The following is a 25,089-nucleotide window of genomic DNA, read 5'->3' as shown; positions in this document are numbered from 1 at the left end:
CAACGGCCGAAGCAGACACGAATTTGTTTTCGTTTGTGGGGGCATGCACAGGCTGGCTGGGATTAGACGCGACAAGCTCAGCGACGAGCAGCGCATAGACGCAACGGCAGACACGCTGTATCGTGGGGGAGAGAGAAAGGAGGAGAAAAGGTATACAGCGAGAGAGAAGAGAGGAGACGAAGAGCAGAACAGACGCGAACGAGAGGAAGTGGAAGGCAGCTTTTTTGGTGCAGGTGGGATGTGGTTGAGAGAAGATGCGCGCTAGGGTAGATCCGGTTAGCGTAGATGGGCAGCCCGCACTAGTCCCGAACAGTCAAAACCAGCAGGACAGGGACTTAGTTCCTGAAAATAATCTTGGAATCATGTTGTCTTGTATTGCAAACTTTGTCTTTTGGATTGTTCTAATAGGTAGTCATAGAAACAAGAGAGGAGAAGAAAGATAAAAATGCAATAAATATATTAGAAATTAAAATCAGAAAAGGTCAAAAAAGGGAAACAAACTTAACCCACTTGGGACTCGCTAATAGTTGGAATATTGGCCGTGATATCTTTAGATGGCGGAGCAGTGGTACATGCAATGCTATGTATGTAGGCGTAGGGGATATTATCGAAAGTGGCAAGATAGATAGCAAAGAATACAATAATGGATACATATCATAAGAAAGTTAGGGAGAGACGAGACAAAGAAAAAGAAAAAAAAAAAAAAAAAAAAAAAAAAAAAAAAAAAAAAAACGCGGACATTGCCCGAATATCTTCTTTAAACGCGCGAGATATGTGTTCCATCTACCAATCAATGCCCAAGTTGAATTATTTTATTTCTTGAATTGGAAATTTTTTTCCCGTTTTTAGGGAGATGGAGTGGCACAATAACTACCGATTACCCGCCCGGCTGAGAATGAAAACACCAACAATAGCAACAGCCAACGTCACAATGGCTCCAGGGAGGATAAGTTCATTGGGCACCCCGTTTATCAACTGCTGCTCCGCAGTTGGTGGCCGGACAAGAGTCTGCGGCTTTTCACGCTCTGAAATGCTCGGCTCGTCATCTTCTCCCGTTGTAGATCTCAGAACAGACCCGGCGGGGGTGGCAGATTTCGCAACTGGCGGCTGGGGTTCAGGGGCAGGAGGAGGCGTGATGATGGGCTGCTTCTCGGGATCGTGTACAAAAAGATCCACTTTGTCTTGGCTGGCTCTCCGGGCCAGAGTGATGGCATCAAATAGATCTTGGTCAGTTGTGATAGAGACTGTATCACCCTCGCTGTCCAAATAACTCAGCGCATAGCCTGTGTGGCTCATTTTGCCATCTTCAACAGCAGCTTGCCCGCCAACAGCTTCAACTTCGGCTCCCAGTTTCAAAGAAACTTGGGAGACAAGATCTGCTACACCTGCAGAAGGGGTAACGTGAAGTCTATGTACTCGGCCGCTGGGGGCTTTGAATTTGAACGGAAAGGGAGTGTCCACATTATGGACTGATCTGGCCCCTAAAATATCAGAGACAGCCTCGTCGCCGTGGTGCGAAGCTGATTCGTTCGGAAGAACACTGTTCTCACGATCACCGTGAGATCTTGACATATCGGGACTCATAACGGAACGGTGAGAAGTGTGGGGTTGATGGCTGCCAGACACCATGGAATCAGACTCATTGTCCATAGAAAGCCAGAACTTATTCCACGCAGGCCCTTCACTTTCGTTCGTTGACATAGTATTAACCTAGAACAATGGTAAAAGCGTGAGTAAGAATCGATGAAAAAGAGTCTGAAACAGAAGGAAGAAGCGTACCTGCTCGAGAGTAGCGTAGGTCAACTTCAGCACATCGACCATGCCAACAATCTCTCCAGCTTCGTTCATAACAGGTAGGTTAAGATAGTGTCCATCTATTACATCATTGTCAGTGAGATTTATTATACCTCCGATATTAACTTGAAAGAGGTCTCAGAACTAACCGTGCATCTTCCGGAGGGCAGCTTGAATGCTCATATCGGTGGGAGCAAAATCAGGGTGAGGTGTCATAACCCTAACAACGCTACAGGTATTGGGATCTAATCCAGGGGCGATAACACGGAGAACAACGTCTTTGCTGGTAAAAATCCCAGTAATCGAACCCTGATCCTGGACCAGCAAAGCGGTAGTGTGATTCTCCTTCATCAATGCAGCGGCCTCCCGAACAGACGTGCGTACTGATACAGTGGTGGGTGGCAATCCATTCAAAACAGACTCCAAGGTCGGGCCAGACATTTTCTGACGCAAAGCCTCCACGTACTGGATAATTTGCTGTGGCTGATTGGAGCCCAGTTCGGACTGTACACCTTCGAGAGCATCATACAATTTGCGAGATGAGCTATATGCCCTCTCCAGCTTCTCCATCGCATCGTAGAAACACTTGGTAATGTCAAGGATTCCAGATATATCCTGGTTCTCATCCATAACAGGAAGATGTCTGAACCCCTTCCGGACCATGAGGTCCAGGGCATCGGTAGCACTGGTGTCGGTTCTCGCGCAGAGAGGATTCTTCGTCATGATTTCTGCAATTGTAACATCCCGAGCCCTAATGCCAGCACCGACAACTCTAAACGCCAAATCCTTTGCAGTGAATATACCAGCAATACGGTCGTCATCATCCGTCACAAGAACGCAATCTTCTCTCTTCGCAGCCATCAATTGGGCAGCCTCTGCAACCGTGGTGTTGGGTTTGATCTGGAGAGCCTGGCTGGGTTTGAGAGCCATGACAGTTCCCGGGGGGGGTTTGCGGCTATGGCGAGAACGAGCAGGGTTTCCATGCCTCTTCTTATTGAGGTCCGCCTCCATTTTTTTTCTAATAGCCTAGCCATTGAAACATGTATACTTAGTCCTATATAACAGCAAGAGAAGAGAAGAGTAGTTATCCAACCAATTGAACGTCGGAGGAACTAAGGAAGAGATGTATATATTTTTACCTCATCACGCTTTGACTGCTTTTGCCTGCTGGTACTCAAGGCAGAGCTGCTTCCAATATCAGACGGAGCAGCAGCGGGTGGGGGTCCCTGGTCAACCTTGCGAGGAATACCAGACGGGTTGCCATCGAAGGGAATCTGGCCACGGCCCACAGTCCGATTCCTAAAAGTTCCTCCCCCTGCAGCAGACATGTTCGGCGATATAACACAATGAAATTAGAACTAGGCGTAATTAATGTAGATAAAATAAACACTAGTGAGAGAATGGTCGATCCGCCACGCAGCCTTGTTGGGGGCGAGGGATGGATGTCAGAGAGGGATATCCGGGAAAACTGGGAGAGCAAAAAGGGGAGTTTTCGACGCCGGATATTGTTGTTGATGCTGTGTTCCTGCCACAGAACGAACCAACATAAAGTTTGGGAGAACTGCAACGGCCAGGCACTGGTCACGGGGTCGGTGGATCACGGGAATGCTGCTTAGCTAAGCCCGGTTCGCTTAGTTAACCCGCTAGCCCTCTTGCCCACAAACAAGACCAACATCGCGGAGCCAGGGCCAGGACAGCGCTTTTTCAACCACCTCATCCCGCCGACTTCAACCAGTACGCTTCTCTCTTCCCCCGGGCCCCCTGTGTGTAGGCGTTGTCGCTGCTATTGCACTCTTTCCCTAACGTCGAACGAATATACAGAATCCGCCAAAATGGTCAAGAAACGGGCGTCGAAGTATGTGCATTGAGGAACCCTCAAATATCCCCCTTCTTTACGCGGAGCGAAATACAGGAATTGGAAATTAGTTGAGAAATTTATGAGATATCAATTATGGGGAAGGGGCGAAAAACCCAAGTTTTTTTCCGGAAATAGATGGGCTGACAATTGGCCTGTTTTTAATGGAACAGCGGACGTAACAAGAAGGGTCGCGGCCACGTCAAGCCAATCCGATGCTCCAACTGCTCGCGATGCACTCCCAAGGACAAGGCCATCAAGAGATTCACCATCCGTAACATGGTCGAGTCTGCCGCCATTCGTACGTTCTTCCACCATTTACAGATGAGCAAAGGGAGGGAAATGGAAGAAATTATTGCTAATACCAACATCCGTTTTTCGCGAATAATTAGGTGATATCTCCGACGCATCCGTCTTCGCTGATTACGCCGTACCCAAGATGTACTTGAAGCTCCAGTACTGCGTTTCCTGCGCCATTCACGGAAAGATTGTGCGGTATGGCCGAACCCAATCCAAGCAAATTCCCAAGCCCTTTCTCTCCGTTTCTCGTCCTCTCTCCTTCCAGAAAACACCACAATAAAGTCAGAAAAAGATATCAAGGCTCCCAGGGAAACGGAAAAAGAGGGTGAAGAGGCCACGCGAGGAATAGATATAATGGGGCGATATCAGAGGGAAATTGAACACGCGGAACAGTTTGATATACTGATTTAAATCTGCTTTCTAGTGTCCGCTCCCGAGAGGGCCGTCGCAACCGGGCTCCCCCCCCAAGAATCCGGTACAACAGAGATGGAAAGAAGATGAGCCCAACCCAGGCCGCCAAGACTGCTCAGGTATAGATATGAGTCTAGTCGATAGGTGTGTTCGGGAGAACGTGGTTGGGATAATGGGGTGTGGTGACGCTGCTGCTACTATCATGCCAAATTTTTATCTTTCACCTTTTTACTTCTTTCCTTTTTTATATTTTCTCTCTTCCGCTTTGTCTATTTTTTTAATTTTTTTTCCCTCTTGTTAAACGGTGTCAGGCAAATAAAAACTGGGTTTTTATATATCAACATGGCTCCAAGGGGAAAAAACAAAGACGTGAAAAGGCGGATGAAGAGAAGAAGGAGAATAAGAAGGAAAACAAAAGAAATGAGACATGAATGTGGGAAACGATAAACGCCCTTATTCCTCCTTTTAAGTGTTTTTGTCCCCGAGCCGTGCGGTTTTAGTGGACTCATTTGATACCTTTCTTTCTCTCTGCGCGTTTGGCGAACGATGACACTTTGTTTTACTAACGTGATTTGAAGAAGGAAAAATGGGTAAATGAGCACGGAGCGCATAATCATACGCCGCGGAGGAAGTGAGCCTTCTGGGGATGCGAGAAGATATCTAAAAAATGCGAAATGAAAATAAAAATGATTTGACTTATAATATATGCAAAAAAAGTATCATTATGTCATAAGATCCTTTGATATGTAACACGCACAAGCTGTACGTGCACACGTTGGAAGGAAAAAAAAGTAATAATTCCTAGAAACTCAAGGATACAAATACCCCCTCTCAAAATAATTCCCATAAATATCCACAAACCCACCACTCCGGCCCTTGGGCATCGGGTTTCTCACAATCTTCACTTCCCCCTTCCAATAGCCCTCAACGTACAGCGGATAATTGAGTGATGCACCTGACGAAGTCGTCGACGACGATGAAGACGATGACATTGTTGATCGTGGTAACGTCGGAGTTATGGTAGAAGTGGACACAGGAGTAGAATTAGTCGTAGTACTCCCGCTCGACCCTTGCTTTTTGGCGCGTAGTAACATTTCTTCGTATTCTGCTTTTCTAGCCTTGCGGAACGCGGCTAGAGCAGCGACGACATCAATGTCTGCGTCCTGTGTGGGCGTGGCAGGGGCTGTCGACGGCTGCTGCTGCTGCTGGTTGTTCGAGGGAGGAGGGGGAGATGGTGTGGATACTAGGGTCTGATTTGGAGGGGGGAATGGAGATAACGAGCGGGGTTGTGATGTGGGTGTGGGTTTGGGTGTGGGACGGTGAGCGAGTCTCTGCGTATTGCGTAGAGATGTTGCGGAGGCACGATGGGATAACGATGGGGTAGAAGCTTCGAGCTCCGGGATCCGAAGTGAACGCATAGATTCAGCATCAATATCACCGTCCATATCGTTATCCTTAACCTTAATCTCTTCATCTAGAACCCCACACTCCTCCTCGGTCTCCCCGCTAAAGAAGCTAAAATCATTCTCCGCTGCCGCCCACAGGTTCTCCGAGTCTACATCCTCTGTGCTAGACTTAGAGATGCCCGCGCCGCTGCGCTTCCAGGACGTCGAGCCTATGGAGGTATCGGGTTTGGCGACAGGCGTTATCTCAAGGATAATGCGTTCAAGGGAGAAAAGAGATCGTGCATGCCGTCGCTCTGCATTGGCACGTAACCGGCCAGGGGGCAGGGAGTAGTTGGAACGGGCCTGTAGGCCGGCTAGGAAGGCTTCATCTGCACACGCTGTGATGAAGTGGGTTAGGCGGGATATGATGTGGGAAGATGAGGGTTGAACGGTTGCGGGTACATCTGTGAGGACGAGTGTTCGGAGGTGTGGGGTGTGAGAGGGATGGAAGAACGGGGCTGTGCCGTTGCTTAGTTTAGGTCGCTTTTTGAGTAACGCTTCGATGAAGTCGGTTCGAAGCTGGGAAGATGACGATAGCGTTGATGATGAAGGTTCATGAGGGGCCAGTCCTGGCACTTCAAAGCTTGGTGTTAGCAATGGTGCGTCAGAGCCACTACGCATTCCAGGCCGCCATCCAGGGATCGGGCTTTGGAATGAGGTGTCCGCGAGTTCATGCCGTACAACTGGCTTTGCAGCAGGCAGCTCGTAAATTTGGCTCGAAGAGCCGTCCAATTCCACAGCAACAGCCCGGGGGACGGGACGTCTTGTAGGTGTTTTCCTAGCAGGAAAAACTTCCCGTGATGACGTGGAGGCATTTTCCGTAACCACCGCATGGTGAATTCGTAGATAGGTCAACTTGTCTGCTGCTGAATGGCGCAGTGCTGGTATAAGTTTTTCAGCACCTGGATATCTCACGCCAACCACCCACTGGCTCTCATTATCCGCTATCGGCTCAAACCCCTTCCGCTTCCACATCGACCCAGCACTCTTCACGGTCCCGCCATCTAGCACATGAAGGCACGTCGATTTGAGCAAACTGCCTAACCCCTCAACAGACAGTCGATTGTCTGAAATGTAAAGATGCGTAATACCAACATGAGGTAGATCCTGGGGGTCAGAGCGGCCGGTCAGGGGTATCATTAACTGTTTCATGAGATGGGCATCAAAGTTCTCGCTTCTCAACGAATCTACGCCCAAGATATTCGCAAAGGGGCTTATAGTGCAGGCCCACTCAAAATGGAACTTAACGGCTCTATCAATGGGAGAGGACTCTTCGGCGGCATCCAGTGGTAAGAAGCATTTCTGTAGGAGGGATCTTAACGAGGCATCCGTCAACATGTTATTTCGCACGTCCAACAATCGAACCCGCGTTTGAATAGACTCCGCCACGACTTCCAGATCCGCATCTCGAAGCCCAATACCCCTCAGCTTCACCACTTGGAGATGTTTCAAATATGACATAGACGATAACACCCCATGATCCTTTGCCGGCGTCGTGAACGACATATCCAAGTAAACCAACAGCGGGAATCGCAATAGAGCCTCCCTAAGGCCAACAGATGTAGTATTCGGTTCCTGCTGTGCCATCAGCAGACGGAGGCCATATGCTTCGCAGGAATTGTCATTGTTCGATTTTGGCCTCAATGCGATAAGCGAATTGTGGTCGAAGAACGGCAGCTGGGACACGAGCAGCGATTGGAGATTCGGTAGATATTCCAGTACCTCCTGAAGCCATGATCGTCTCGGCCCGCCATATATCTCTGACAGCGCGGGTGGCAGGTGGAAGGTGTGAGTCAGCATACGCACCTCGAGGCGAGCCCGTTTGAGCGTCCGCCTGAATCTTGTCAATGCCACTTTACCATTGGTAGATCGATCATTGTTAGCAAGAAGCCCAACGTCCCAGTGGGGAGCTCAATTACCATGGCGTTTGAGTGTGATGGGATGGAAGAGAGGCAAACACACCATATACAGCGTCGTTATCAGTTCCGAAATGAGATGCTGGCGCGCCCCACAGGAACGGGATGAATATATCATGCCATCTCCTACACACGAGTGAGGCGGCGCATAAGTCCGCAGATGGGATGTAGTCAGCAACTATAGTCCACACATCCCTAGCTGTAGCGAGTTCGTATGATGGTGGGAAATCTTCCATTTTGAGGGCGGATTGGTTATGCGACTGCCCTCTTCATTCTCGCATCTCTGGGTATTCAAGCCCATTCGATATATTCCCAACTCTTCTGCGAATAGTTTGATCAAATTATATCCGATGCAGCTGTCCGTCTTTGTTGTTCTGTTCACCCGTTTATTAAGTCAGAAGTTGTAGATGGCAAGGGAAACGGTTTCCTCGAGATGAGGCTGCGATTAAATAACAGTATCGGAAATTGATGTAAATATCTGAGGCAGCATCCTGATTGAGGCGCAGAATAATTCTCAGCTGCATGGGTTGAAATCACCAGCCCATGTGACCAGGGCAAGCAAGCTGTTGTTATTCTCCGAGCCACGACAAGCTAAGATCCCAATAGCAGTCACTGCTCAGACTGGTTTTCGTTTGGCGTTGAGAAAATTATTATAAGTTATTTACCTATGTTCTCCGTATTATTCGCAGATCTATCACGTAATAATTGTTCATCTTGGAGCAACAATGTTGTTGTGTATTGTAATCTAGCTACACAACCTCTTACTAATTGTATGGCACGGAACTGTAAACATTTTGGAGCTCCTTGTGTTGTAAGCGTATCAATAATCACTCAGCTAGATGTGCTTTGATGCAGGAGTGAAATCACTATATTTACCACCCTACTCACTCAATTTGAACCTAATAGAGGAGTTCTTTGCTGAGCTAAAGGCTTATATTAAGAAGAGCTGGTCATTATATGAAGCGGACCCTCGCCAGGGCTTTGGTGTTTTCCTTCAATGTGTTGATATTGTCGGTGCGAGAAAAGAGAGTGCGGCAGGTCACTTTCGAAGTGCTGGTGTATCAGTCGGGCTGTGTGGTTTTGAATAGAATTCGTTCATCGCGTTGTTCAATGAAAAAAGCTGGGATATAACACCTGTTTCATTATTCATATCCCTGTTTAATATAACTTCAGAGTCCTTTTCAAAATTCGCTCCATGATTCAACACTATTCCATTTATTTACCACCCAGTTACCAAGCTGCTATGACATTTGGTTACTGCTGTTGTACGCTCCGCCAAAATTCAAATCCGTCGCACAACGCTCAAAGCCGCAAACTCTCTCTAGGCATTCACCCAGTCTTGTACCAGCAAAGCTCCGGAAAATATTACCTCTCACATTTCACGCCTGCTAACTAAATCCACTACCGCTTTCCTCTCATAGCGAGCTCCCTGGCGGGATCAGAAGGAGAGAAAATCCATTTCAGAATATCAAAGGCTACCTTCTTGTCATAATTGTCCTTGCTAAGGTTGTATATAGCCCTCAGTGTCAAGGTGAGTGTTGGGTACATTTCCGATGGGTTGCAGGTAAGGAGGTACAAAGACAAGAGGAGGTGAACATACTATCAAGAAACCTTCCTTGTATATGAGCTTAGGCATATACCGGCCCTCCTCAGAAAGCCACTCCATCTCATTCATCTGATGGTAAAAGATTGAGGTGACTGCCAGTAGTTCACTTTTCAGAAGATAATCTCTATGGTTTTCTTGTGGTTTTGTGTTGAATGTGCTTGAGAGATCACGAATTATGCAGCTCCAGTGGTTATGACAAAGATGGAAGATCTGTTCCCCCTTAATACAGGGGTGGGAATTGATTATGATGCCGATGCCCAGCCTGCGAAAAAGTGGGCCATGAAACCTGATAAAATGTCAAGAGAAGGAAAGAAAAAGTGAATAAAGAAGTATCAAAGATATAATTATACATACTCTTCAGCCTTCATGAAAGGAATCTCATCAAGAACCTGATGAGCGGCAGTCTTAATGAAGCCGAGGCCCTGAGCTTTCTCTGGTGCAGTAACTCTCTCACATTTGTGGATGACTTGTAGAAGCTCTGGAGTTGTTGAAAAAGTAATCTTCTCTCTGGTGCTGTCCATACAATGCAGCTTGAGGTCTTCTGTCTTTTGCAGCCACTCAAAGGGGAATGAGTCTGACGAGTAAGTGATGTACAGACGAAAGAGGTCAAACATGAGCCAGCCAACATCTTCCGGGATGATTGAATGGCTTTATATCTGATTGCATAGCGTGCTATTAATGGAATGTCTGCTGTCCTGTTAGTCTGGTGGGTAGTTGATGTCTGTTGACATGATGATAATTCTTTAATGTAGGCTACTGGGGCAAAAGAGCTCAGTCACCACCAGCGCACTGCTGGTAGAAGGGCCGATCAACCCGGGACCCCCAACACCCCCCCTCGGACCAGCTACCACAGAGTACAGTACTCCTCTCATGGCTCCTCTCAGTGGACTCAGTCCTAGGGCTCAAGGGACTTCTAGGGCACACTTCTAGGATGTCTCTTGACACTGTTAAATGTCCAGGGTATTTGTTTGAAATTTAAGTCCATTCTAGGATTGAACCCATGCAAACAGTCTCATAACCTATAAGTTAGGCTACTGGGGCAAAGGAGCTCAGTCACCACCAGCGCACTGCTGGTAGAAGGGCCGATCAACTCCCGGGACCCCCAACATTTAACGCATCCGGACTGTCGCCCATCACGTGACTTACCACCAATGGGAAGAAGTGAAATACGCCCCAGGCCGCCCTTACATCCGTCCCTCGTTGTTGTCTTTTTCTTCTTCTTCTTCTTCTTCTTCTTCTTCTTCTTGGTATTTATCTTTGTCGCCGGGTCCGTCACCTGCGTAGTTATCTCTGCTGCCTTATGGTTGGCCCATGCTCTCTCCAACCTCTACTTAACTTTTAAGCTTAAACTTACCCTAGCACGTTCCACCTACGAAGTTTAGCGCGACATGACAGAGTGAATATTAATAAATTGATTCAATGATTTTATTATTCTTACTCTTCTTTATATATCTCTTATAGTCTTTTAATTTATGTTTTCAGTTCTGTTTATCTATCTACTTAAAAGTTCTCAACTATTTACTATTCTTATCATTTATTTTCTTTGATTTTTAATATGCTTGATTTCTCTTCACTGAGATACACTTTACTATGTAGATGAGAAATAATGTAATAAGAATAATACTTCAGAAGAAGTAAAACTGTGAAAGCATCAGACTCAGAGAATGAGTGAGAAAAAAAATATATAAGTATAGAGAATTCACTCATATAATTACATTAAGAAGAGGAGATTTGAGAAGACAGTATGATGTGTGAAAGAAAGAGAGCTTTATTAATATTCTATATCTACATAAAATGTTCATTCTTAAAGAGAATTCTAGTTGCTTTATCATTGAAATATTTTTGATTATTGATTTTGAACTTTGATTTTGATTCAATTTCTTCATAACACTCATTCTTATTATAATTTATGAATCAATTATTCATGATATTTATCTAGAATCAGAACTAATTTTTTAAAAGAGAAGTTATATTCACTTTACAGATCTTTTTCAAGTACTGCAACTTTGAAAAGAATAACATCAAAAAAAAAAAAAAAAAAAAAAAAAAAAAAAAAAAAAAAAGATTGAGAGTAAGAACATCAGAATATCATTTCTGAAAAAGATGGGAAAAGTAGATGTAGAAAGACAAGCTGATAGAGCACAAACTAGCCAGATCAGTAACAATAACTAAAGAGTTAAAACACATTACAAAGAGAGAGCAAGAAGAAAGAAGTGTTTAACTATTCCATTCTTTCAATACTATGACAGCTCTTCAGGAAAAATGATAATAAGCTAGACATTGACGTGCAAACATAGACTGATAACAGGCATATAGACTATCGAGTACTGTGATTACCAAGGTTTTTTCCTTCCCCCCCGTATTCAAGTCCGCCACTCACGGCAGTTTAGGAATGATAATCGAAAAAAAAAGACAACAACAGATGCTTTAGGCCTAGGAAAATCGTCAAGGTACTTCAACTAGAGACATTAGGAAAAGATGGGAATAAGAGAGAACGGCGACATATCCAATTGGAGGAAGGTACAGTGGTAAAGCATGCAGTTGAAGCTGAATATTTGGTAGGAGAAGAGTAGTTTCGCAAAACACAAGTGTCGAACAGGCCAAATACTCGGACGAGAGGGCAAATTTTCATCAAGCAAGCAAAGCCCAAGTGTCGTTTCCAGTAGAGTCAGCTCAGGGGTTTGTATTTATCACTGTTGTCAAGATTTCATTCGCGTACCACTTAGCGAGCTTGCTCATACAAGGCGTGTCCTCGAACCGGTTGGGGGGAAGTTAAGAATGAAATATCCGTTTACATGACATATAGAAGATCGGTATCTACAAATCCATAGGTTAGCAGACAGCCTACGGATGTCATCGAGAGTTAAAAATTATGGGAACGTACTTAGCGGATGACTGCAACTTAACTGGGGTTTCTGGGTATATTTCGTCGCTAATTCATCACGGATGCTCCTCAAGAGTTGCACGTAGCTCTGTTGTGGGTTCTTCTTCAACGCGGTAATAAAGGCCCAGGACATAGCTCCAGTAGCTTCTCCACCAATTGTGGCGTCTTGGCTTGTCTGGGTATCCTTGCTTCCGGACCACATAATAACATCGGCGGGGCTTGTTTTCGTTTGTCGTGCCTTCTGGTGACTTGCATCGCCTTTCGTAGCCTTTTTGATTAATCCACCAACAGTGGAAAGCATGCCTGAAACATCTCCTCTCGCGTACGCAGACACAACGCTGAGCAAACCTTGACCAGCCTCCTTGGCCAGATTGGGCTCCTTGAGAATGCCCTGGGTAGAGTAGATATATGGAAGATCGAGGGCCGAGCCGGAGTGGCACGAGTCGAAGATTGCAGTTAGACGGACACCAGGAAGAAGCGACTTGACCATAATTCTATGCATTTCGTCATCGACAATATGTCCAGCCGATCTAAAATCTACAGGATAGATGACCTCGTCATTTCCATCATCTTCGTCGCCGTCAAGATCTTTCGTTTGACCACCATGACCTATATACATAGTTAGCGACTTGAAAAAGGACAGACGCTATAACATCGGGCAAACACATACCTGAATAATGGAAGAAGAGGGAGTCGTTGGGTCTAGCATCCTTCACTAGCCAGTGCATCGCTCGCAGGATGTTTGCCTTAGTTGGCTGACTCATTGGATTTTGCTGGTCATCGGTAAGGATAACCATGTCCTCCCTTGCGTAGCCAAAATTTTGGTTCAGATACGTCGACATATTTTTGACATCGTTAATGCAACCTCGTAGTTGGCCGCGTTGACCAAAATAGTTGATACCGATCAACAAGGCCTTCCGCTTTCCAGTACAATTCGAGTATTGGAAACTATATCCCTGTGGAGCGCCATGGCCGAACTGGACAGGCTGCGTTGGTGGCGGGGGAGGCACGCCATGTCCGGAAGGGCGCTGATTGTTGTAGGAATTCGGGTAGGGAGAAGGTGCGGGAGGGGCCGCTGATCATGGGTTAGATCTATGAAATGTATTATTTTTGTATTATAGGTGACTAGTACTCACCACCTGCGCGACCACTATACATTGGGGCACCGTTTGGAGGTTGCGGAGAGACACTTGGATGGGGTGGTAGAGCGCCGTACATTGGTTGTTGAGGTGGAGGTGCCTTCAACAGGAATTATCAGTATGTGTCGGAGTCAAAGAGTATTACAACCCGGGAAACTCACATGATATCCGCCATTGTACGGTGGCTGAGGAGATGGAGTGTGAGGGGTATATCCGTATTGGTTCTGCTGAGGGGGTGGAGGGCCTTGCGGTGGATATCCTCCGTAACTCTGTGGGCTAGCAGGTTGTTAGAACAAAAGCCATCTCCCTTTAAAAATAGCACATGATGCGCAGTAGACTACTCACGGGTATTGTTGAGGTGGTGGTGCTCCATATGGCTGAGGAGGATATTGTTGTTGAGGCGGCGGGTACCCGCCCTGACCTCCCGCGTAGCCCTGGGAAGGATAGTACGACATTGCTCACGATCAGAGAGTCAAGCGAAGGAATAATGCAGAGTAATGTGAGGTAAATATTTCGCGTGGCGGATAGAAAACAAATAGAAGAGAGTTGCAATCGAGGAAAACACCAGATCGCGCTCGAACGAAGGATAGACAAAGGCGCAAAGGGCCAGGCAGCGAAAGGATCAGCTGATCGGGTATAAATCCTGCACTCCCCACAGCGGAACGTTCAGTGGGCGCCGGTTCTCACGGATGGCGGAAGGCTTGGATAGAATCGGCGGAAGCAGATCTCCTCCAGGTTTTGGGCACGCAACAACGATAGCTGGCAGCCAATTCCACAAGGGCGCTGGCTATCTTCCTAGAGAACGTCTACCGGCGCGAAGGAGGGGTAAACTGGAGAAACAAGGATACGCTCTTCCCGGCTATTCTTCTACCAGGGCTATTCGGCTTCTCCTATCCAAGAGACACACAGGTATACCAACGAGGCAGCGAAACGAGTAGGTTATCTGGGCACTCCGACTGCGAGTGTCTGACGGCAAGATGGTTGATGGGAAGGGAGTCGGGGGAAGGAAAATGTGGAATCTTGAGGCGTCGGCGAAGGTTGATATATTTTAGTTAAATACCAGCTGAATAATACGCTTGGATACTGCACCGCCAATCGACCCGGACAATCAGAGAGCAGAACAGCCTCAACACGCCTGGAGATCGCGACAATGTGACATGGAATATGCGAAAGCAAGCAAAAAGCAAAAACAGAGAAGCTTTTTTTTTCATGTATCTCTAACTAGCTATTTCCATAGCGGTAACATCGGCAAGTTTTTCTACTCCATCCCATATGCTCCGCCTGAAAGGATGAACCGTTGAATTATTTCTCTACACAGCGCAGTCCGAGTGTCCCATTCGCACGGCATCCGATTGCCCATCAAGACCCAACAAGCACTGTCCGGCCCATTTGACAAGGATCCCGGTTTCCAGCCGTAACTTGAGGCTCTTAGTCTCCTCGTGCCCGAGTTCTCGAGATCCAATCAAGCGGACTCTTCTCGGTTGTTTCAAAATACCTAAACCGACATGGTTTGGCCGGGGAACTCGTTCATGATCGTCTGTTTACGAAGTTTTACGAACAGGGATGTGGAAAGGGGTTTCTGTCGAGGAAAATTCTGATAATCCGTCGTAGATTTTTCCTTTCGCATACAACTCTGTTTTCCGAGTCGACAAAACCTCCTCAAGAGTCCTCAACAGAGTCGAATGCCGACACAATTGTCTGCAAATAACATTTGTGTACTACGATGCCACGTTGGTTCAACCGGGGGCATGCATCCAGAATCCGAAATTGGTTGGCTTCCGATATTGAGTCAATCAAATCCAATCAGTACTTTTCCTTTTTGCCCGGTGGGCTACGAACAGACTAAAGACGCTAGCCCCCGGCACCTCCGCCACTAATAATACTCACCAGCTCGTTGGCGGTGTCAGGCAAGTTGATCGAAGCTCCTCTGCAAAATTTTCATCCATTTCGGGGGTCCTATTCTCATGAATATTCGCCTCATCTACAGAGTACTGTCCATCTGGTACTATTTCCTTACTTATAGAAACATAGAAAACAAGCTCTCAATGGACCCAATTGAAGGAACACAACTAGGTTATTATTGGCTTAAGGAATATGTTCACAATATCTCCCTGCCGGTGATATTTTCTGCCATGTAAGGACCAGAGCAGAGCAAACAAATAAGATCGCCTTTCCCGCTCGTCGCATGCTCAACCCCTGAAGACAGGGGTGGGGGTTCATTGACGAACTTCCAAGTCGCTTCGAAGCACTTAGTTTTTTGAAAAAAATTACAATAGAGCCCTGCTTCAATTGTTCATTTGGGCACAGAATCCCCGTGGTCGGCTGCACAATTTGCCCTGAGGAAAACCCGTTGAACGCCCACAGTTTGTATGAAGCCTTGGATCATACCATCCTCCTTTTCACCGTACCTCAACCCGGGTCGCTAACTATTGAGAAATCGGGTAGAGTGGAAAACGCTTGAACCCTTGCGGCCCGTGTCAATGTTCGTCAAATATCAGTGAGCTATTACCTAGCTAATAGCGCCCGGCTACATCTTATTCCTCGCATGTTCGCATGTTCGCCTGTTCGCCTGTTCGCCTGTTCGCCTGTTCGCCTGTCATTGTACATACATGTACAACTTACGGAGCAGCTTGTAGAAGACCTTTTCATCCCCATCGGATATCCTCCAAAAAAACAGCTCTTAGACACTCGGTGCAATAATGCCTGTCTCAGTCTACCAAAAGAAAAATTGATAATTATCATGTTGGAAAAATAAAACTCACGAGCCTGCCAAACCAGAAAACCCATATTCTTTCATATGTTTCCACGTCAAGCCAAACAAAAAAAAAAAAAAAGAAAAAAAGAAAAAATCTAGCTTTTCTGGACAAATGCGAGCAGCCACAGCTACGGCTTGAAGGACAGAAAAAAACGAAAGGACGATGGATCGGAGGTACGCGATCCCGCGCTTGGCGTTTTGCCTCTGGTCCTATAGTTTAAAGGAGGTTGAGTTGAGTGAGGGTGTGGCGGTGGAAACATAACTATGCATTTATTATTCTATGTTTTGTTTTTGCGTCTCGTTTAAGAATCAAAACGGTTCAAATCCTCATTTCTTTTGTTTGCTTTTTTATTTTTTGCCGTCTGAAGATCTCGGGCGTCGCAAGCTGTTTTAGCAGCCTGGTTGGCTAGTGAATTTGTTGGTATTTCAAGAGGCGGAGGCCGCTCTCAACATTCTTTTTTGGTGATGCTCGGGGGTAAGTTATATATCCAGAAATAAGAAACCGACTGCAGGCCGTGATGGACACTGAATGTATTATTGTAAAAAAAATCAAATTCATCACGTTCCTGACTTTGGTTTCCTTTTCTATAAATCGATCCACGACGCCTGCATACACCCACTCCCTCTTCATGATCGTCATAGGAACCAGCAACAGGAGTTAGTTCACTTTCCTACAATTTACATATTTAAAGAGGTAAGAAAACATTACAATTGAATGAACAAAAATAGCCTGGATAGAAGACAAAAATGCAATATTTTTTTTCCTTCTATGCTTGAGTAACAATGGTACTGCCGGTCGACTTAAATTTAGAGTACGCTAATTAGAAGCGGCATACGGAGTACGGAGTACATTGACTCAAACAATAACAGCCACTCCATTTTATCTATCTTCTGGGCATTCCCCTTCCTCTCCCGCGCAGAACTCTCTGCGTAGCATCTTGTGGTAGACCCCGTTGGGGCGCTTGTGGCGCCTTGGACTCTTCGTTTTCTGTTTGAGAAGGTTATGGGTCAGCTTTCGTCGAAGAATTTTTACAAGTAGGAAACGGGAAAATGGGCGGAGTGTAGAACTGTATGTCGAAATATAATAACTCCGCGAAACCGGGGAAGGAGAATTGAACATCAAGGAAGGGAGAAGGGGGAGGTAGAAGGGGGAGTAGAAGGGGGAGGTAGAAGGGGGAGTAGAAGGGGAAGGGGGGAATAGAAAACGTACTGATAGTCTCATCCACACTCAATATCAAACATGCCGCCTCAACAGCCGCTTGGATAGCATTAACCTTGACAAGACTAGGCTCCCACACAAACGCTTCCATATTATCCCTAACCCCTTCGTTATCAAAGTCAACACCAGCCCACACATTCCCCTTCCGATGCTCCACACGCAGCCGGTTAAGAATATCCGTCGCATCAAAGCCCGCATTATCACACAGCTGGCGGGGGATGACCTCCAGCGCCTTCGCAAAGGCCTTGACGACCGCCTGCTGCTTATGGGGCACGTTCCGATCCGCGAAGCTGTGCAGGTAGCCGGAGAGATCCATCTCTGTCGCACCACCGCCGGCGACGATGCTCGTGTTTCTAAGCGCGCGCTTGACGATCATGATGGCGTCGTGGAGACTGCGTTCGGCTTCTGCGATGAACTGTTCGGCGCCGCCGCGGAGAACCAGGGTGCAGGTTTTGGCGGCGGGGCAGTCGGAGAAGATGTTGAAGCGCTCGCTGCCGATTTGGCGCTCTTCGAAAGAGCCGCAGGTTCCTAGGTGGCGGTCTTGGATGTCTGTGCATGTGGATTGGGTGGAGGCGCCGGTGGCCTGGCAGACGCGCTCCATGTCGTCAGCGGCGACGCGGCCGGCGCAAAAGATGTCGCGGTCGGCAAAGTATCTGGGGTCTGTCAGTATATAATCCTTGAGGTATTTTCTTAAAAATGAGATATAATCATACTGTGTTGCTAGGTCACCGATGGGCAGCTTGCTCAACACGACCTTCGCACCGGTCTTGTAGACGGCCTCCATTTTATTGAAGATGATTTGCCATTCCGCATCGACGATGGCTTGATACTCCGATACCTGCTCCACGCGCACCTCTGCATTGTCCTTCTCGCTCTTCAGCTCTAGCTCAACATTCAAGCACACGATCTTAGGGTTCGTAAAGAATTTCGGTTGTTGTTCGAAGCCAGCATATGAGAATGTTTTCTTGAAGGCAACGCCGTTGATGAATAGGGATTCCTGAAGGGCCCCGCCGGTAACCTTCTTGACACCAATAAGTTTCTCGTTCAAATCGTCCTGGTCCAGAGATAAGACCGCATCGACCACCACTGTGAAACAAATCGTCAGCACATGTCCTATAAACCAAAAACTTGATCCCACACCCAAAAAGCCCGGTAAGCAGGCCAGCCCAAGTTGAAAAGAGAAACTAACTCTTCGTAAAAAATTCCGAATTCCTCTTAATTAACTTGCTATTCATCGCCGTCCCCGCCAACCGTCGCAGCGTTTCTACCTTCGTTTCAAGGTTTCCATGCGTGCTACGCAGATCGACAGCAATCTCCTTGATGTGGTTAACAGCCAGTGCACTCGCCCTCCGTAGGCCTTTGATGATGATCTGTGAGCTGACTCCTTGCTCAACAGCGTCGCGGACCTCCTTCAGTATCTCTCCGGCTAACACAACAACGGAGGTCGTGCCATCGCCAACTTCCGCGTCCTGGGATCTGGCAATGTCTGTGAGGATGCGGGCGGCTGGATGGACGATGTCGAGGAGCTGTGATTTGATTTGATTTTTATTTTTTTTGTTAGTTTTCTTGCCTCTCCGTAATTGGGCATGTACGCAGGGGTCTTGCCATGGGCCCATATGATAATAGAAAAGACGGATTCCGCGTAGTAGTTAATGAAATAAAATAAAAAAGCAACAAACGCAACGTCTAAACTAACCTTCATAACCGTCGCTCCATCATTGGTAATGGTCTGCTGCCCGTTGGCATCGACCATTAATAGATCTCCACCATAAGGACCGAGGGTTCCCTTAACCGTCGACTGGATTGCCAGACACGCGTTGATGTTGGATATTATTTGACCCTTTCCTTGGGATGTATCCGTGCCTGTAGTTTACACCAAAACAACACAAACCACACATTGAACATCAGCGTATATCCCGAAATTATTACGGGAAGCGAATAGCATGTAATAAATATAGATAGATAGATAGAGTAGTGTAACGTAGCGGAGACGAACTAACCTTCTTTCAGGACAATGATCGTAGGAGTCTGGCCGGCGAAGGCCATGATTGTGGGAGGGGTCTAACGCACGGAGAAACAACCGGGTGAACAGAGTTAATTAACAAGACAGAAGGTATTCCCGTCGTATATTTCCCTCTTCCGCAGCAAAGGACTGATGGGGTATCGTAGCGAGGATAGACGGAGGTGGTGAGGTTGAGTGTCTTTGACCGTCGTTCTCTCAGTCCAACCATGTTCTCATAAGGTTGTTCCAAAATTTGCGTGGAAGAGCTTTCCTGGCCCCAATCCAGCCAATCACGCGCTGAGGGGCAACACCTCGATTTCACCTAAAAGAGACAAGTGATTTATTTTACACACCATCCAATTCTGTCATAAATCCATGTGTTCCGCCCACTACGGGTCTATCTACATATTGGATCAACACTAGTAAAAATATGGACACCTAATAAATTACTGACAACAGAGATGAAATAATAATGATCACAAGCCACACCCAAAAATCACTTCAACACCTAGGGGTGGTAACAAAACCAAACCGCCTGTGGCAAGGTAGCCAAAATAACGCTCGAAGCAAATCGGAACAGATGCAGACAACCACATGGTTGCCACTATAACCAAGAGTAACAGGAATAACAACTGCCCCCACCCCCCCCCCCCCCAAAAAAAAAAAAAATATAGATATATAATAACAATAATAACAATAATAATAATAATAATAATAATAATAATAATAATAACCATAACCGAGAAATCCCAAAATCAAGTGCTAAACGGGCCCTTATCCGGATTCCCAAAAGCCGCGTTGGGCAATTCCTTGATGCAGGTCTGATTCGCTCATCCGCCCGGTATTCACTAACCGCATCGTCTGCTGACGCAACGCCTCAGCGGCCTGGGAATTTATATTTCCAGGGACTTGGTAGTCGTTGGGATGGCCTTGGTGTTGAATAACGACCGCGGCAGCGGAATGGTCGAATTCGTGCTCTAAGCTGTGCGGGTTGTGCAGGCTGCTAGCACCATACGGGTTGACGTGATGATGGTGAGGGTTGTGGTGGTGATCGTGCTCTGGGAATGGTGGGAGATGCTGTTGGATGTCGTCCATTATTTGTGGGTCGAGGGGAATATCGCCGTAGGCTGCCGTCATGGGGTCGTCGACCGGTGCATGCATCATTTGCGGGTGTGCGGTGCCGAAAGGATTGACTTTCTCGTATTCTTCTTGGGTTGCCAGGAGCTGGTCGGGGGGGGTATCGAAGCCATTTGTGGGTATGTTGTATGTTGTTTGCTCGCGTGAACTTGCCGATTTTGCTCTTCTAGGCAGGGATATTTCTGAGTTGGAGTTGGAGGTAGATTGGGAGATCGAGTCGGGGATGGAGTTAGAAGTGGAGTTGGGAATGGGGTTGGGAATGGAGCTCGGGATCGTGTCGGGGATCGAGTCGGGGATCGAGTTGGGGATTGAGTCGGGGATCGAGTCGGGGATCGAGTCGGAGATCGAGTTTAAGCTAGAATTGGAATTGGAATTGGGATTGGGATTGGGATTGGGATTGGGATTGGGATTGGAATTGGAATTGGAATTGGAATTGGAGTTGGAGTTGGAGTTGGAGTTGGAGTTGGAGTTGGAATTGGAATTGGAATTGGAGTTGGAACTTGGGTTGGAGTTGACAGTGGACACTTTTGGGGTTTCTTTGCATTGTGGGCAGTTCTTGATCACCATACTAACTGTTTCCTTGATACGGACCCAGTGATACTTCAACGCAATGGTGGCCGTGGTTTTGTTGATTCCCCCATGTTGCTGGAGATGGATTTGGCGCGCTATCTCATATTGTTGCTGAGGATCCGATACCACCTCTTTGTCTTTTAGCATCAATTTCTCGGGTTCTCCGTCCTGCCCACTGACGAGTTTATAGTGGGTTGCAGCGCTCCTCAAGCGACTCTTCTCCGCCCGGTCGGCACCACTTGGATATTTTGAATGCTTTAGGTAATATCGAATCTTATCGAATCGCTCTTCCGACACGAAATCCTCGCCTTCTGGGCCTAAATCTCGTCCATATATAATCGCGTCAACGGGTTGATTTGGATGTGATCGAAGGTTTCCGCATCCAGGTACTTTGCCAATGCGTTTAAAGCCCAAAGCGTCCCAAATTCGACAGGATGCCACATTGGTCTCATAAACAAGATTAAATACAGAGTAAGTATAACCCTTCATTTTGGGTAAAGTTAGCGCCAGTTGAGAATTTTATATATAAGAGGCATTAGGTGATTTAACTGACCAGATGAGGCGCCCATTCTAGATAACATTCCCCCATTAGCCTCCCTACTCCGCGATTACGCGATGCATCAGTGACGAGGAAGCTCCCATTGCAAACATGACTGCTACGCCCTGGATAGTTAGGCTTAATATTAAAGCTCCCCAGGCAGACCTTCCTCCAATCCGCCCCCATCCTCCCCATTTCCTGGACTTCATGGATACTATTGATGTCACCCAGCAGCATCACAGCACCGAAGTTCGAAAACCAATAGGGACCAAAGGATTCAAGGGAGATGGGATCAATCATGGGATAAGTGTCTCCCATATCGATCTCCTTATTGAGCTGGTCGCATAGGTAGCGCAGGAGCGATACGGGCACATCTGTGGAGGAACAGAAGGGTACAAGGGTCGCAACGGTGACACGGTCGCGAAGGGTCACCTGGCGGGGATATATATTGGATGGCAGCTGAGGATTAGCCGGGTCAGGATAGGGTAGCTCTCCCGAAGTGCGGAATATCAGGGGCCCAGCTGGGTCCCCATGAACAGCGGGCATGGTGCCTCTAACCCGCCCTTGCAGGTCACGAGACTATGTCCATATTGGATTCCATCAGTGAACATAGCTCATAATAGCAAAGAATGAACCAAAAATTACATAGCCATTTAACCTTTTAGGCCTGGAAGTTTGGGAGAGTAGATAATATAGGGTATGGTGGCCAGCCCTCACACTGGAGATGGGGGGGGGGTGGTTAGTGTGAGGCGGCTACTAGAGCAGAAATATATGGAGTGACTTTACCGAAAGGCGATCCGTCCGGTGCCAACAGATGGGAGGCGTCGGTCCTATCTGGAACAAGAGCCGGACAGACAAGGGGGTAAGGAGGTGGACAAGGGGCCCAGAGCTGGACGAAACAACGCACAGTCTGGAACGGCTTCGTAGTTTGGAGAACGGAGGTAACAAGATGCCTAGGTGTTGCTGGTGTGCTGGGAGCAACGAGAGAGAGAATGTTGCAAGAAGGTGTTGCCGTTGCCGAGTCTAATCTTGGCGCTGACTCAGGTACCTTCCGGCGGCGGATTATTGTGGCTCCGATAACCCTCCGCGCCTCGGGATGGATCATTTTGACACTAAAAAGCTACCATACCGGAATAAAATATAATATAATGATGGATTAGCCATGAAATCACTGTAAATAAGTTATGAACAGAACAAAATCATCATTGTATTAATAATGTCACTGATTCCTATCTATATAATCACTAATTCTAAAAAATGTCTCATTCACTGAAATCATTCTCTATTGAAAATCTGTCACATTCTTCTGTAATTTCTTCTGAATTCTCTGAATCATCTCTATATCATTATCATCATTTTCTGTCATATTCACATCAACATTTATTTCAGAGAACTTGTGAATTAGTATTAAAGTTTGTGAAGAATCAGTGTCAATGACTATTCACTGTTTAGAAGAGAGAGTTTCAGAGAGATTAAAAGCTATATATTTATTCATTTATATTATTATCAACTTCTGTATAAATCTGAGAATCATTTCACTGATTCTAACTTACTTTTTCACTGAGAATGTTGAGAGTTTCAGTGCTGCTTATAGTCAGAGAATCAACTGAAGTCAGAAGATTGAAGAAGAAAGAGAGAGAAGAATTAACAGCAGTAGCAGAGATGTCAGTAAGAGAGATAAGAAGAGAATTATCACTGTTATTAAATTTCTCATTGCTACTACTATTATTGCTGACTGTAACTGAATTCTTATCAAGATAATCTGTAAATCTCTGAATATGCTTCATTGTTTCACACATTTCAATGATAATATAGCTAGCTTTGATATTAATATTATTTATCAAATTTATAAGATTCTTCATCACTGATTTTTATTCTTTAATATAACTGACTATCATTCTCAAAAGCTTGTAATACACTTTAAGCTTAATAGTTTCAATGTTAAGTTTTGTCTTTTTAATCATGATTTTCTTCTTTTCTACAGTAACTTTTTTCTTTTTAATTTCTAATTTCACTCTTTCAATATTCAACTTAATCTTCTTAATCTTAATTTTAACTTTTTCAGCAGTACTGATAATAATATTCAGAGCTTTCAGAGTAATAGTAACACTTTTTATATATTGAGCTTTTACTTTCTATCAGTGAGTTTTGACTTTCTTGATCTATTTTGAAAGATTCTTCACTGATTTCAATATAGTTCTCTTTATTATTTTCTTAAAATTATCTAACATAGAAAGATAAAAGTCATGAATTTGAATCAGATTATTAACTTATTCTTTTAATTCTTCAGAGATAATTATGCATCTCTTTTTCTCATGATTGTAATTTATATAAGACTTTAAACTTCTCTTCATCTTATCATAAGCAGCATTCAAATGATGAAGAAAAATATACTTAATACAGTGCTTATATATTATTCATTTATCAGACTGCTTTATCAGAGTATTCAGACAGCTGCTTGCTTTCTTCTCTTGAGTCTTTATAACAGTGATATAAGTATACTTAAGAGTGTTACTTATTATTTTAATACTGCTGCTGTTATTATTATTACTATGATTGATACTACTACTGTTATTATTACTGTGATTGATACTACTGCCATTATTATTATTACTGTGATTAATACTGATGCAATGAATTACTGATGTTCTTAATATACTACACAGATAAGATATCTTGATTAGAACTTTTCTAATTAAAAGCTTTCTATTATAACTGACAGAATACTAACTGAACTGAGAAATAAAGAAGAACAGAATGAGCTGAGTGAGCTGAGAATAATCTTTACAGTGTATTATTATTACAAGAAGAAGAAAGAAGAAAAGAAGGAAAAGAAAAATATATGTCTTTATATATATTATTAATTCATCTTTGCAGATTATTATACAATGAATGTAAATACTTTCATATTTTATTTCTAAGTGTAATCAGCATATCTGATGAATTTCATTCATATTTTAATACTTTTTATACAGGCTATCACTGATTGAATTACAGCTATTTTAAATATAAAATCATTTCTATTAACTAGAAACAAGTATTTAATACACTGTCAGAAATATATCTACAGAATTCAAGATTTTCTGATGTAGTGAAATTGATGAATTCTCTGCAGTCATAACTATACAAATTACAGAATAGAGAATATAATAACTTTCTTCAGTGAATATCAAGACAGATATATTCTAATTATATGTATTAAAGTATATATTAACTAATTTATATATAAAACTCATAGAAAACTAAATATATTGAAATATAAATAGATTATATTGAAAATCTCTACATTACTGATCTGTCTTTTACTGAAAGTGTCTCTGAAAATTTAATCTTTTTCTGTATTTTCTTTCATACATCTTTCATCAGATGTCTCTTTTTTACTGTTGAGATATTCTGAATTATCTCAGTAAAGTCATCTCTGACAATTTACTGATATTCAGAAATATCACTTATCAGATTTCAGAATATCAGAATATTTTATCATTGTAGCATAGCTGTAATGAAATTTTCATTTGTAT

The 25,089-nt window shown here is 45.0% G+C and overlaps 7 protein-coding genes across 8 annotated transcripts; 1 reads left to right on the top strand and 6 right to left on the bottom strand.

Moving 5' to 3' along the window:
* Positions 1-368: 368 nt before the first annotated feature.
* On the bottom strand, positions 369-3,507 carry BDBG_02550 (CBS/PB1 domain-containing protein). Its single transcript, XM_002627833.2, has 4 exons — positions 2,934-3,507; positions 1,944-2,820; positions 1,780-1,874; positions 369-1,710 (listed from the first exon to the last, which is right to left on the bottom strand). Exons 1-4 carry the CDS (start codon positions 3,120-3,122, stop codon positions 871-873), a joined length of 2,001 nt encoding a protein of 666 aa, XP_002627879.1. The 5' UTR covers positions 3,123-3,507; the 3' UTR covers positions 369-870.
* BDBG_02549 (40S ribosomal protein S26) lies at positions 3,445-5,377 on the top strand. Its single transcript, XM_002627832.2, has 5 exons — positions 3,445-3,528; positions 3,616-3,649; positions 3,823-3,950; positions 4,042-4,144; positions 4,374-5,377. Exons 2-5 carry the CDS (start codon positions 3,627-3,629, stop codon positions 4,483-4,485), a joined length of 366 nt encoding a protein of 121 aa, XP_002627878.1. The 5' UTR covers positions 3,445-3,528; positions 3,616-3,626; the 3' UTR covers positions 4,486-5,377.
* On the bottom strand, positions 3,665-8,407 carry BDBG_02548 (leucine Rich Repeat domain-containing protein). Its single transcript, XM_002627831.2, has 2 exons — positions 7,768-8,407; positions 3,665-7,658 (listed from the first exon to the last, which is right to left on the bottom strand). Exons 1-2 carry the CDS (start codon positions 7,955-7,957, stop codon positions 5,170-5,172), a joined length of 2,679 nt encoding a protein of 892 aa, XP_002627877.1. The 5' UTR covers positions 7,958-8,407; the 3' UTR covers positions 3,665-5,169.
* A 466-nt stretch (positions 8,408-8,873) lies between these two features.
* Positions 8,874-9,848, bottom strand: BDBG_02547 (uncharacterized protein; the record flags this gene model as incomplete). Its single annotated transcript, XM_031720836.1, has 2 exons — positions 8,874-9,222; positions 9,682-9,848. 2 exons carry the CDS (start codon positions 9,846-9,848, stop codon positions 9,123-9,125), a joined length of 267 nt encoding a protein of 88 aa, XP_031577148.1. The 3' UTR covers positions 8,874-9,122.
* A 2,270-nt stretch (positions 9,849-12,118) lies between these two features.
* BDBG_02546 (metacaspase-1) lies at positions 12,119-13,805 on the bottom strand (the record flags this gene model as incomplete). Its single annotated transcript, XM_031720835.1, has 6 exons — positions 12,119-12,144; positions 12,212-12,820; positions 12,882-13,286; positions 13,348-13,450; positions 13,512-13,626; positions 13,696-13,805. 6 exons carry the CDS (start codon positions 13,803-13,805, stop codon positions 12,119-12,121), a joined length of 1,368 nt encoding a protein of 455 aa, XP_031577147.1.
* Positions 13,806-15,389: 1,584 nt separating this feature from the next.
* On the bottom strand, positions 15,390-19,992 carry BDBG_02544 (T-complex protein 1 subunit eta). The gene is made up of 7 exons (XM_002627827.2): positions 19,325-19,992; positions 19,021-19,187; positions 18,514-18,850; positions 18,038-18,410; positions 17,316-17,977; positions 16,113-17,093; positions 15,390-16,029 (listed from the first exon to the last, which is right to left on the bottom strand). The coding sequence occupies exons 1-6, from the start codon at positions 19,368-19,370 to the stop codon at positions 16,990-16,992; spliced, it is 1,689 nt and encodes a 562-aa protein (XP_002627873.2). The 5' UTR covers positions 19,371-19,992; the 3' UTR covers positions 15,390-16,029; positions 16,113-16,989.
* A 40-nt stretch (positions 19,993-20,032) lies between these two features.
* BDBG_02543 lies at positions 20,033-22,487 on the bottom strand. 2 transcript variants are annotated; one of them, XM_031720833.1, is made up of 3 exons: positions 22,230-22,487; positions 21,587-22,150; positions 20,033-21,516 (listed from the first exon to the last, which is right to left on the bottom strand). In XM_031720833.1, the coding sequence occupies exons 2-3, from the start codon at positions 22,115-22,117 to the stop codon at positions 20,101-20,103; spliced, it is 1,947 nt and encodes a 648-aa protein (XP_031577145.1). In that variant the 5' UTR covers positions 22,118-22,150; positions 22,230-22,487; the 3' UTR covers positions 20,033-20,100. The 2 variants fall into 2 exon arrangements, with proteins under 2 accessions (XP_031577145.1, XP_031577146.1); XM_031720834.1 differs by having other exon boundaries at positions 22,217-22,266.
* Between the last annotated feature and the right edge of the window lie 2,602 nt (positions 22,488-25,089).

The sequence above is a fragment of the Blastomyces gilchristii genome (assembly GCF_000003855.2).
Source record: "Blastomyces gilchristii SLH14081 genomic scaffold supercont1.3, whole genome shotgun sequence".
Lineage (NCBI taxonomy): Eukaryota > Fungi > Ascomycota > Eurotiomycetes > Onygenales > Ajellomycetaceae > Blastomyces > Blastomyces gilchristii.
The sequence above is the reverse complement of the archived record's forward strand: the minus strand, read 5'-3'. Positions and strand labels throughout refer to the sequence as shown.